The sequence below is a fragment of the Netta rufina genome (genome assembly GCF_964035555.1).
Source record: "Netta rufina genome assembly, chromosome: Z".
Lineage (NCBI taxonomy): Eukaryota > Metazoa > Chordata > Aves > Anseriformes > Anatidae > Netta > Netta rufina.
In genome coordinates, this window is record NC_140126.1 from 36,398,121 (window position 1) to 36,412,434 (window position 14,314).

Genomic DNA, 14,314 nt, shown 5'->3' on the forward strand with positions numbered 1-14,314 from the left:
GGTTGTCCTCATTACCAGCACTGTAAAACCAGAACTAAAGACAACTCAATTCCCACCCTTCTCCTGGTATACAGGTATGCAGGCCTGACAACAGGAACAGAAGACATCACATTTGACTTACTGAGCACATTTAAACTACCAGCTGTAAATAAAAAAAAATACATCCCATATCTGTTCTGTCTCTTCCTTTTTCTCCCCACTGATAGCAACACCAATTCAAGGATTTGGTTCTAATCTCCGCAATTAAAGAGCAGATGATAAAGAGCTAAAATCAGACTTGCTGATACCTGTACTCCAGAGACGCTTCAAAAGATGTACTTACAAGAGAGGTGTTTTATGACAGAGACTAGATAGCTTTAGCATTAGGTGTTGGATGACAGAAAAACCTGTCAAAATTAGAAATAACATCGTGTCTCAGCATAGCCTTCTTCATAACAAATAGAAAACCCCTCCTCTTACAGGCAGTGCAGTGGCAGAAGCTACCACCAACGAAGAGGAGAAGAAGGGGAAAACACCTGTCTTTGTGCCTGGAAACACCCTCATTTTTCCAAATGACATTTTGCTCCTTTTATTTGTATTTCTCTCTGGCCTCCCAGCACAGCTATCCATAGGTGCATTTGTAAAGGCTCACCAGAAAAAAGACCTACTTACTAAAGCTCAGTGGGTTTGAGCTATTTTAAACTTTATGCATGTTGATTTACGTTAATTAAATGCCCTCAGAAATGTTGGCAATTATATAAAGCTGGGATCCTGAAATTAATCTCTCTCTAACAATAGAAACTAAAAATTACAGACAGAGTGTGCAAGCATAGGGAAAGGAGGAAATTTTCAAGGCAGCCTTTCACAGTTTATTTAGATTGAGAGGAACAAAAATCAAATAGGATATTTCTGCATTCAGTAAAAAAATCCTTCATATTATCATTCCAATTCTCACTCTTCTCCTTTTTCCTTTTTGTGGTTTTCAGTCCTTGGCTTTGGCCTGTGTTGCTAACTTACCAACTATTCCAAATAAAGTTCCACGACTTCTCCCAACCTATTCCATGCTTGAAAGTGTCAGACCACAACCATGTTCAAAACAGTATTTGGTGTTAATGCACAGGGATACAACAAGGCTTCTGAGTACCCAAATATTCTGTAAAGATGCAGAAACCCCTAGAAAATTCCCATGCACTGTGTGTTAACTACTCTTACTCACACTTTTGGTTATTCTTCTTACTAGAGCAGTGGTTTCTAACTCTCAGTGTACACAACATGCTCTTCCCTCTTTCACCTATCAATCTAACTCACACCCAATTATCACAATAATGGGTTACTTTCTAAACATTCAGAAATGTGTTAAGGGGTTCTCAAAACAATGACTTGTTGCTCAAAGAAAAAAAACAAGCATGCTTGAATTAGAAAGCGTGCCACTCCTTAGCTTCTCTAGATTGTCGTAGATGAATAGCTTATTGTGAGGGCTAAATCTTTTTAACTGGAAGATGAATGATCTTTCTGCTATAGCTGTGCACAGTGTCAGTGACATCCAGTCACCTGTTCTGTTTACTGCAGCTGTGGATTCTGCCAGCATCTCTGGGGGACAAAGCCTAGCCTCTGTTTCCTGTTAAAAACGACAGTCTGTTTACTTTTAATACATTCTCAAGAATCTGTGATGTTCTGATTATATCTGTTAATGACATACTGATGTGTATTTTCAAGGCTGAATATTAGTAAGAGTACATCGAATTATGACTGCATCAAAGAACAGGACTATTTAAGATTTTTATAAAAAGCTTGCAAAAATATGCTTACTTATGTTCCCAGATTTATTTAGTTTCAAAGGAAGAGTTGGAAGTTCTCCTTCAAATTTCCTTCAAATCAAAGTGAAAATAGAGCGTTAAGAGTACCTTACATCTTAAACAGGTTTTGTCAGAAATGTAAAAGCTATTGCAGACAATGAGGGCATAAGGAATGTCAAGTTTCCCCTTTATTTAGATGTGTGAACTTCTCTAAGAGGACAGTATTTCTCATATTTATGAAAGATTCCATCCAGACCAGCCTTATTCTGTAAGATCTTCCCTGGCCCCTCTGGAACTTTGCTGCACACCTCAACACGTTTTAGAAGAAGCCTTCCTAGAGATGAGTGGAAAATACACCATGCTAAATCCTTGTGCATCACCCAACTTTGACATCAGTTGCACTTGCTGGAAGCTGCACACCACCACTCATATGAGCACATGCATGCATCAGCATGGACACACACAACGTTATCCCCTACCGGTTCAGTGGGATTTCAGGAAAAAATCTCCAGCCTTGCACTGTGGCTGGGTTTAGTCATCGAAGGCACAGAACACTGTCCAGGGGCTCCCTCGTCCATTAACCCACTTACAGAGAAAGAGTGCTTGTTCTTCTCTGAGCACACAAGCGACAGTGCGAGAGCACAAGCTAGATGAAAGTGCTATTTTAACAATATGGGCTAAGTGAAAAATGGTACAGATTAATTATACGATGGTACAGCCATATTCAGTCACTACACCTTTCTTCAAGTTTCCTCTATCTCGGCTTCTTTTCTTTTGCTGGTGGATCCTACCTGAAGGATCTATGCAGTCACTTTCACTGGAAACATTAAAATTTAAGCCTGTTCTTTAGAGCATCCATTGCTCTCACAATGCAATAAATCAGTAACAGGTATTTTTATGTGCCTAAGAGGTGTTTTCACCTTACAATGTCTTGAATGCTGTCTACTCTATCACCTTTTAACATTTCAAATTGGGCAGAACAAACACTGGAAAGAACTCCAACTGTAACTTGTGTTACTGTACCACAGGGTTGCTGTTACAGCTCAAAACAATGCTGTGAAATAGTCCTGGGTTCCTCCTGCTTTCTGCCATAAACCCAGCATTTCTTTAGCAGAATTATTTGTTTCTAGACAACCTGTGAGCTTTATTTTTATAACCACTTCTGATTTATGGAAGCAAAGAGTCATTGTTGCTCTTTTAGACAAATGTTAATTTAATATCAGTAATCATCTGTTTAGGAGGAAAGAAGCTAGATTTTAATCATTATTTAATACAGCTACTAACTAGGTTGCTTTTTCCACAGTATCAAACAGCACCAATATAAGCTGTGAAAAACAGATGTGCAAAGAATTGAAATGTATATTTAACTAGCTTAGAAGGTAAATGATTAAACACTTAGTTAACAGTGGAGGACATGTAATTAAGCAGGGCTAAAAAATTTAGAATATCATTTCACATCTTGTTTAGAATCTTGCTTATTTTCCAGCACAATGAGATGCAAAGAGAAATAACCTCACAGGCAGAGAAGAAGAGCTGTCTGGTTATCTCACAATGGACAGCAAGTTGTAAGGTCGAAGAGAAACCGACAGTTCATATGCCAAAAGGCCAATCTACCCTAAACATTGTAAAATGCTCAGAAGAACCAATCTACTTCATTTGTTGGCATGGAATGTGCAATATTACAAATTATTACAAATGTTCAATGTGCAATATTACAAGCAGTTATGGAAAATCACAAAGTACTTGAACTACAACATAGTGCCACTATTGAAATTTACTGTGAAATTTAGTTTCACATACATTGGTATGTATGCCCCTACCCCTGAAGGCCATATTGCAATATTATGGTTCTGACCATTGAATATGCTACTGATAAGACAGAAAAGAGAAAAACAGAGGAAATAGAGGGAAAAGGGAATTAAAAGTAACTACATGTATTTCATTCTGTTTCCATTTCTAAGAGGTACAAAGTTGAGGAGAAAAGGAAAGCACAATTTAAACTCATCTGCTATAAACATGAGCAAGAAAATAGAGCATTTTCAAATACAGTGTTTGATTTCAGCATACTGAAAACAGCCTCTCTTGCTTTTATGGTATAAACTAAATGCTATCAAAATTGCAATTACTCCTTATTTTGACCACTGTAACACATAAAAGAATTTAAATTCCCACCCTAAAAGAAAAGTTGCAAGGCAAGAATATAGTCTCAAATAAGTTCCGCAAGTTCTACAAGAAAACAAACCAAAACAAGAAATTCAATAAAAAGCCCAAAAGTTTTCTTAAACAATGGTTTGTGCCACCACAGACATTTTGGTAAAGAGAAACATTTGAATTATTTTATATGGACACAGATATAGAATACAGAAATAACATATAAACTATTTCCATAACAAGTAAGTCACATACTTTAACTTCTATTTCCAAAAATCAAGATCTCAGCATTTTCAGTCAAGCAGGCTTCAGTCTTCATACTTACCCAAGCTTCGCTAAAAATATTTCTTTAGAACAATTCATTTGCTTTATTAACTGTAATTTGTATTTTATTTAGAAACTGTATTTTTTTTTTCAAATGATGAGACTGTAATTGGCCCAATTCTCACACAGCAGGAGGAGCTGTTAAATTGATGGGGTTTTTGTTTTGTTTCAAAGGAAGGTTCAACAACTGAGACAGGCTCAAATAGCTGTTCTGCAAACTTTGTAAAACTGATCAACCAAAATACTTCAGACTCAAGCTTAGAAATGCTACCACTTGCATTACAAGATGCAAAAAGAGTTGTCAATAGAAAACTGTGCAGTGATTTTGAGAGGTGAACAAATAGCTTCTAAGATTAGATCACTTAACTCATTTTCACATGTGATCTAAAACAGGATATGAGTCCATGTCTCTGGAGATGAAAGACTAGAACTCCAAACTGCACTACTCTCTCATATCTGGAATGAATGCTTTAATGCTGTTTCTATAGTTATGTCAAACTTCCAAAAAACAAACGATGCCACTGCCTTTTCTTTTTCTTCCTAAAACTGCCAATTCTCAAAGGATGGAACAGCTTTGTGCAGCTCTCTGGAATCTAACTGTTTTTATATGAGTTTGTGTGCCTAGACCCTCAGGGGAAAAAAAAATAAAAAAAAATATCTGTGAATGTGGTAAACTTGAATTACAGTATTTTTGCTAATGAAAACATTACCATAACTAATATATCACCTATTGCTCCAACTGAGTTAAAAAAGGATAGCTAAGTCAATCTGTACCAAAAAGAAAAAAAAAAAAAGAGGGGGGGGAGGAGAGACAGGGAAGAGAAAATAAGGAATTTGCTTTGTTTTCTTCACTACAGTTCTTTCAACTGGATGGATATTTTTCATTTTTATGCTTGGTGCACTAGAAGATCAAAAAACTCAAGTCAACACAAAAACTAATACCAAAACAGACAAGCCAGAAGTGAAACAGTGTTTTTAAAAATCATTCATGTTCTTTCAACTTGGTAGGACTATCTACCTCAAATGTATAAGAAAAACATATAGAAACCTATCAGGCTAACCATTCCAAATTTCATACAGACATAAACCTCATAAATGCACAACATACTCTGAAACCATGTTAGGCCATTTGGTCTTCTGGGTATATGAACGCTCAAGATAAAGTCTCAAATAGATTTACGTGTGAGAAAACTAGTTAAATAAACACAAAGTTTCTGTGGACTGCATACACGCACTACCAAAAAAAAAAAAAAGTGTACTTTTCTAACAAGTTAACCTATCACTGTGTTCCTTCTGACTCAGCTGTAATCCTGCCATGCCTGCAAATGACTTTGAGTGTTAAAACCTTTGTTAAGTAAAGTCTGCTGAAGCAGTCAACTGATCACTTGCCAACTGTCTATATTTAGGCCTCCAAGTATTTTAAAGTTTACCATTTGTTGCTGCTTCTCTGAAAAGTCAAATACACTCCAAATAGAGTAATTATGCTTCTCACCAAAATAAATAAATAAATAAATAAATAAAAAGAGTTATTTTCCTGCTAACCCAATGACTGCTGAACAGCATACAAGGTTTACCATGCAGAATCTCCCTTCTCTGCCACCACACCACCTAGACTCTGTGTCTCCACTAATTTCTGTGAGTCACAGTAGAATCTGAAGAAACATTTCAGATGTTTCTTCTTCCTTGAAAGATCTCAACTTTGCTCATGACTTTGTAAATAAATTAAAAAAAAAAAGCAAACAAGTATTTATTAACTACAATAATTCATATGTTCTGTATCACAATGTAATCATTGTACAATAAGATTAACCATTAGAGAAAAGGTCACTCCAGTGTGATGGTCTGTCACTCAGTCAAAGGCTGGTTCAACAGCTAACTTGGCTAGTCTATGTCATGTGCTGTACATGCAGCCACTTCCACACAGAAGACTAAAAACAGAATTAGAACTGTGTCAATTATGAAAAGGGATAAATATAATTATTGCTACCAAGATCTAGCAGAATTTCCAAAGAGTACAAAACAGGTAAGTCATATCAAACAATTATTCTGCAAAATTGCACTGTACCCTAGACAGTAGTTGACGTAAGGAGGCCTATGACTGATAAATTAAGGCTTGAGGGGATTTTACAAAAGCAGGTTATGACTGCACAAAATGGAACTGGGCCAGCACATTAGATCTATTAGGTCGATTACACTGTGTTCCCTTATTGTCAAATGACACCACAGACAAGGAAGGAGAACCATCTGACATCATCAAGATGTCACTTGTCTCTGATTTGTTCCTAACCTTCTCACTGCCAGTCCGCCGTCCTTACCATGCTGCAATCTATTAGCATCTCATTAGAGCAAGTGATATCATTCCAGTTGTTAAGGACCTGCTGGCACCAGGCCATCTTCTTTGGAGAAAAAGAACAAAACCGGAATGTTTCCGAGTCACTGAAGCACTGAATCTGACCACCCCCAGAACTGCAGGATGACAAGCAGGGTTTTGGTTCAGACCAGGGACTGACCCTTTCAAAATCCCACACTTTGTCCACACCAGAACCTCACCATAAACTCAAACTTGGCATGGCTCAAGCAGAGCTTTCACCCCTTCCCCCTTTTCTCCACTACTCTCTCACAGGGATGTACATAAACATATAGGGGGAAACAAAACTGTGGTGCCCTTCACCCAGGCCCACCACCTTGGTGCCACAATCAGTTCAGACACACATATACCCTGGCTCCCATCCTGCCTATTGCCACATCCTGCAGGTTTTCTTTCCTATCTACCTCTCCTGTCTCCCCTCAGAGCTGACAGTCAGGCTGTCTATACCCGGTGGTTTAATCACAGAAGTGCTCTTCTGCTCTAGTAAAGGCACTCTGGCAGCTCCCAGTAACCTGCTGTGAAACATCTTTCCTCAGAGCCACCTTATTGTCTCTGACTATGCATGCCTCTCCACGCAGCTCTCCTAGGTCTGCCACTTTAAGCAGACTCTCTAACCTACATTTTCTAACCTTTACAAACCTTCCTTTGCTTCACCTACCATCTCCCATTCAACAATGAAATCTTAATTTCTATCTCAGGTTGGTCAGTAACAACGAAGAATCAGACCTTGCTTCCTCCCATGCTGTCCCCACACTTAAAGACACATTTCCCTACCATCTTCCTTTTTCAAACTCTCACTCAAAGATTAAATGGATAAGATGGACAAAACATTAACAAATAAGTTAGGATATGTGAACATTATCACACCTACTTATTACCAACATGTTACTGCCCTAGATTTCTCTGCTTCCTCCTTCAGGCTTTCCAACTTAATTTTAGGGACTCTTTAAAACAGAGATTGAGTGTTTACAAAGTATTTGTTTAGCTTCTAGCAAAATTGGATCCTGGTTAATACTACAGCAACACAAATAGGTATAGCACAATACCTTAGTAAATTGACTTTTAGAGCACTGGATGACTTTGGGATTTAGCTCTGTGCAGAACAGGGAGCATAATATGTCAGCTATACAAATGATTCAACACCCAGAATGTTATTCAGGATAGAATTTTGCCTCGTCTTGATTGTTCTGATGTACTTCAGCACTTTCAATGAAAATTCACTAAGATGTGCTTTATTCTTCCACTTCCAATGTCTGTGTATGTGTGCTTGTAACAAATGAGAGGATATTACTACACCAGAAAAGGATAAAAGCTGAGAAAAATAATATATATTATTTTTAAACAATATCCTATTTCTGTCCTCCAAATGCAAAAAAAAAAAATAAAAATCCATGAGGAAAAGCATTTTCATCTCTAAAATTTCTGCCATGTATTTGTAGTCTGCATGACTTTACTGGAATTGTAAAAAGCTATTAAATCATCCAGTATATTTTCCATACAACTGTAGGCTGTATTTTAAAGTAGTTTTCATCCAAATCAAGGTTTATTTTGGTTTGCTTTTAAGAAGCGGCTTCCTATTCTTTACTTGGAAGACTGCTCTTGTAGCTAGAATACCTGATTTTCAGGAAATATTTTCTTGTTATTAAGCTTCTATCAAGCTTTTTGTAATTTTTTTTTAATTCATCGTCATTCATACTCTTAATTCTATACATACTCTAAGTGTCCTGCTAAATGGAGTCAAATCCTCTGTGTGCTGCTGGACTAATGCAAAGAAGATACATGAGAGGGTTAGACTTGATTCCTTCAGTTAATACGTGAAAGCTTTTTTTTTTTTTAAACTTCTTCGTTTAGATGGATTTAACAATTTCTATGAAAATAACTTCCAATTCACTTCTATAATGTTATTCCCTTCCCATAAAGCCACCAGTTCATTCCAGTAAAAATCAAAAAAATTTTTTCAAAGTAAGCATTAGCTATCATTGATAACAAAACTCCAGATTGGCAGATAAAAGGCAATATGAATAAACATGTAAGTGACTCAGCTTGTTTTCAAACTGCAGTCACATAAATCTGTTCAAGTCATGCCATCATCAGTAACTGTTCTTTTAACTTCTTTGACTTAGAAACACAGAATTCATTTTTCATAGCCATCAAAGCAGTACCATAGAAGACTTCTAGTAAATTCTGAAGGGCATCTCCCCGGTCATGGGTCTGGCCCTCACTTTGGAAAATGTCCAGTCACAGTAAATTCTTTTCTGGGCAAGTATTTCTGGGAGCATAATTCTCTGTTTGCACCATGTATTATTCTGTAAGCTGTAACATTGGTTTGGCATTATAGCCTCTTTTCTTACAGCAGCAAGGGATTAAAAGAACTGGAAGTTTGTTTGGCTCTTTTTTTTTTTTTTTTTTTTTTTATCCAAGTACTGCTAACTGCTGAAGATGACACAGCATTTGGAAAGATTATTTCCCCAGCTAATCTACTATTCTCTGCAGAGGGAGGGCCATCTTTCAATTGCTAGTTTGAAGCAGTTTGCTGCAGTATGTGGGTATATCAGTATCATCTGCACATTAAGCCCTTTCCAGGGCTCTTTCTGTCCTCTTTGATTCCCTGAAGCCACCATATGAAGCATTAGGCTCTCCAATGAGCACAGACCTAAGGCCAGGGAATAAGCATTGGCTGCCTGCCATTGTTTTAGCATCTTCCAAGGGGAATTCTGGTTTTGTTGTTGTTATTGTTTGTATGTTTTGTTTTTAAGTCTTACAGTTTCTTTCTTGACAGACTCCTTTGATTTAGCTTCTCACAGTTGTTCAGCTTCACTGCAAACTGTCTGAGGAATGTGGAAATACTTATAAACAATCACACTTTGCTAACTCATGCAGCACACAGTATTTGACATCAGATAACTACTATTGAAAGAATTTCTGAATTTTTAGTTCTCTATTTAATTGCCTTTAACATTCTGATAAATATTCTGATAATTACTGTGAAGTTACATCACTGAAACCTTAGGCTTTTGATTTGTTTTTGTAACTGAATTATACAAAATGATGTGTTGATCAACCAGCCACTCTTCTCCCACTTGAGAGATTAGCTGTGCCTGAAACAGTCTAACCCAGAGAGAGACAGACTGATCTTCCATCAAACAGATCAACAACATAATATCCTGGGAAAGAGACAACAAGATTTTGTGAAGCATGACGTTTTTCTACAAAATCTTTTAAAATTCTTTGAATAAGTCAACAAGCATGAAATAAGAACAGGATAGTCAATGCATTGTACTTAGCTCTACGGAAATGCTATTGACAAGCTTCCTAGAGGCTGCTAAAGAAACTAAATCCCCAAAGAAGGCGGAGGGGGGGAGGGAGGAGGAGGTTAGATTCTCCCATGCATTAATAAAGAACTAAAAGTTATAGAAAAAAAGGACAGGAACAGGAAAGGTCAATTCTCCATAATGAAGGAAAATGTCTGTAAAATGTCTGTGAAGGACTCTCTACAAGGATCTATGATGGGATATGCCACTCTTTGTATCCATAAATAATAAATAATATTACTTCCAGTAGGTCAGGCAGACAAATAATGAGGTGACAAAAGCTGCACACAATACCACATTATTCAGGAAAGTCAAATCTAAAGCTGCTTACAAGAGCTGCAAAAAGGACTCATGACACTGAGGGAGTAGGCAATGAGATAGTAAATGAAAATTACATCTGAAAAGCGCAGACTATAAAGAATGTAAGGAAACAAAGCCACCTCTGTGTTTTAACTTATTTAGGTACACAGCCAGATGGGCTTTAAGTTAGGTATTACTAAGCAGAAAAGGCATCACACATCCATTGCAGATAATACTCTGAAAGAACCAGAAAACTGCTTTCTGACAGTAAAATAAATAAGTGGACTATCAAGAACTCTTAAGAAAAGGGAAAAAGCCTGAAACATCATTATGCTACTGTATATATGCATATACTACTGTGCCTTACATACTGCAGGTAATTCTGGGCTCCACAACTTTCAAAGGGTTAATAAAATTACAAAATCTTCAGAGAGAGGCCACAAGGATGATCAGAGCAATAGATCAGTGCTTGCATAAGAAGAGACAACGGAAAACATTAGCTTGGAAATCTTTGGAGAGAAGAAAAGAGAGGTATGGTAATACTTAACTAAATGTCCTAGAGAAAGTGAACAAAAAATATTTGTACTTATTCAAGACATAAGAACCACAGAACACCCATTAAAACTGTCAGGCAGATGGTGTGTAACAAACAAAAGGGGGTTTGCCTTATCACACAGGGCACGTGATAAAACGGTAAAACTCACTGTCTTGGATTCTGTGAGAAGCCAAAGCATAAATGGACTTTAAAAACAAATAGCAAACCTAGACTACTGGCTGTAGCTTTGACTAATGTATTATTTCAGACACAAATTTTGAGCTAAGCTTTTAAAGCCTAAACAGCAAATATACGTATATTCTATTGCTCATAATCTTCCTTTAGCCAAGACAAAACATTGGTTGCGAATGACCTGTGGTCTCTTAGCTTCTGTTGTTCTCACATTTCTACCATACTTGGGAAAGACTGCAAAGAAACTTGTAGGACTGAACCATAAATACCTGGAAACATCAATGCAGCAACTATTTATATTCTGCCACGTTCTGCTCTCCAACCTTTTCTCTCCTTGAGTTTACATAGACTATACATAGCAAGTTTAAATATCTATATTGAAAATTACTAAAAACATTCTGTGATTTCATGGAAAGTCATAAAAGCAAAATGAATTGCTCTTAGAGAAGGAAAAGCCTACTGGAGACTTCACTTTATAATATGCGGATAATTTTCCTTTCTGTTAAGAGGAAGAGTTAGAAAACAACAACAACAAATGTTTAAGTCCTTTCTGTTGCATATTCCTAGGCTAGAATTTGCTCCATGTAGAAAAACAGCCTTGATTAATGTTGTGGCTGGAGCCAGAGCCAAATGAATGATGAAGCACTTGCAGTAATAGGTTCCCCTGCATAGTCTGGAGCATTTCTTCTTCTGGCATAGTCTGTAGCTATTGTTTATGAGTAAAGAAAATTTTCCTGTATTCATGCTGAGTAGCACTCATGTAGTCAGAACACTGCAATCAGTTTAACCCAGTAAGATTAACCATGGTGTGAAATACTAATCTTGTAAGTCTGGCATCATCCAGCCTCTGAGATACAATTGCAGGGCTTTAGTGTCTTCCACAGGTAGGGCTGCAGTAGCAGGGTGACACATAGCAGCAGCTCATCGGTTCTGAGCCATCCACCCATTTACCCACACAGCATTAGCTTACATTGGTAGCAAATTAGGCATAGCCCTTTCTTTGCCCCAGCCTACTGCTAGCTTCTATCAGCCGAGAAAGATTTCCCACAAAAGCCTTGACCAAGAAAGGGTGGAAAAAGTGTCATCAACCTTTTCTGCAGCAGAATGCTACTCTGAACTGCATTCTTCATGCTCCTGTGGTACAAACTAAACCAGTGAGTTGAAGTCGACCTATAAGATTTATAATTTTTTTCTGAACTGAACATTCTCATGTCCAGATCCCTCTTCTTCATTCCAGCCACACTTGGCACAGACACGTACAAGAAGACAGCATGGTCAGAAAGACCCCCCCAGTGCTCCTCCTGTAGAGAAGACTACTCCAAAACAGGCATTCTTCTCCCAAAGTTCAGGAGATACAAAGAGATGTTTACATTTCTTTGGAAAGACGCACATTGCAGGAATAAGATGTGCTGCTATTTAATTGTTGTTCTCTACATCCCATCTGAATTAAATAAATAACATTTTTTACTGTCCATGGACTTCTTCTGATTATAGTTTTCTAGACAACTCCTTTCTGATTATCAACGGCTATTCAGAAAGATTAATGTAGTACATACTTTTAGTTGTTCTTAGCGCTCGCTGTTTACTTGTGGTGCAGAGAGGACTACTATCATAAGAAAAACAATTTTTATTAATAATATTAAGTGAGGCCACCTTCGTTATACTCAAGCAGAAAACTTGTCAAAACCAAAACTTCAGTTCAAAGGTTGCATTATACAAAATACCAATGGGAAAATGTATTAAGTATTTATAACTGCATTATGCAGTATCTCTTAACAGGGCTACTGATGCTTATGCTGCTTAGATAAAAATGTACGGGAAACGCTTTCTTTGCAAGTTCCTAAAAAAAACATGGTAAAACAATTTAGCTGGCGTGCAATCAACATATGATCAAGTATAAACAGTTCATGCTTATCCTTTACACATGTCAACATAGTTAAATATTAATGGACCCACCAAGGGATTTTATCTTCTACTTTATCATTTCTCTAAAAATTGCCTTCATTCTCTAATACTTTTAATATATGTATGATAACCAAAGATGGTATAATAAACTTTCTTTTACATGATATTACATAGAGAGCATGATGGCTATAGGAGAATGGGATTTTTGTTTTACAATTGCTCAGTCTCCAAAGATGCATAACAGGGCTATAAAACAGGGAAGGCCCTGATATTCTTCTTATCTACAGTGAAGTTTAGTTACGTATATTTTGTTACGTACAATAAGTTCTCCGGAGGATGGGACCCACCTCTGCAAGCACAGGAGGCCCAGTCCCCAAGAACTACAAGGTAAGACTAGCAGCAAGGGGAGTTTCCTTACTAGCCTATAATTTGTCCTGTAATTGTACACTTACTAGAAATGTGATGGCTGGCAGAAGTAATCACAGCCCATGAAAGGTAACAACCATGAAACTGAGTTTTGCACGGGTACCAGTCCTCACAATCAGAAACAAGCCGGCACAAGACCACACCAGACTTTAAAACATACCACTTTTGCACTGCATATAGAGGGGAGAATAGCTCCTGCTCCTTGGGGCCAGACTATCAGGCACTGCAAACAGCATAAACGTGCTGCAGCTTCACATAGCCCCACCAAGAGTCATCCGACAACAGGACACGTAAACCTGTGCGCCTGCTAACACGATACTAACTACCTACAGCTGCTTAAACTCAATTACGGAGTCAGTCTGTAAGCACCCTTGCGGATTCCCGTTAAGCCTTACTATCCAAACTCGTCCTGTACATCCAGACCACAGAAACATCCGTGTTGCAGTGCCTTCTGGCATAATTCTTCCCCCGTACAACCACGCAACTTGATGCGTCCCAAAGTCCCTGCAAACAAGCATGCAATCCCAGCGCAGCACCCCGGCATTATTCAGCAATAATCACAGTGCCAGCAGCAGCGACCGGGACGCTCCCCATCCCCACCACGCGCCCCGCACGGCGCTGAGGTCGCGAGCCCCCTGCCCACCCTCCCACCCACCCGGACCGGGAGGCCGGGGGTCTCCCGTAGCCGCGGCTCACCAGCTGGCAGCGGGCGCGCTGCAGGAACTCCTCCATGGTGCGGGCGGGCAGAGCCCCGCAGCCCCGCTCCGCACCGCACCGCGCCCCGCAGCACCGCGATGCGATCCCGCCGGCGCCACGCCCGCGGCCACGCCCACACCGCCACGCCCACCGAGGCCACGCCCACCGCGGGTGGTGACGTCAGGCCGCGCCACAATTTGGGCCGGCGGGGGGGGTGCAGTTTACGAGCACTGGGTAGACCTGGCGGCCGGTCGCACAGCCCTCGGCCTCGGAGGCCGGCTCCCGGCCGAGCCGAGCTGAGTCGAGTCGCAAAGGAGCGGGGGAGACCTCA

The 14,314-nt window shown here is 38.9% G+C and overlaps 1 protein-coding gene across 1 annotated transcript in view; it reads right to left on the minus strand.

The window, feature by feature from the left end:
• The window catches only part of PRUNE2 (prune homolog 2 with BCH domain), a gene marked incomplete at both ends in the record, with an annotated part of 135,167 nt that extends 121,148 nt beyond the window's left edge, over nt 1-14,019 (minus strand). The window contains one exon of the mRNA XM_084304662.1: nt 13,984-14,019. Coding sequence (XP_084160788.1) covers nt 13,984-14,019 — 36 coding nt within the window. The remainder of the gene's footprint in view (nt 1-13,983) is intronic.
• Between the last annotated feature and the right edge of the window lie 295 nt (nt 14,020-14,314).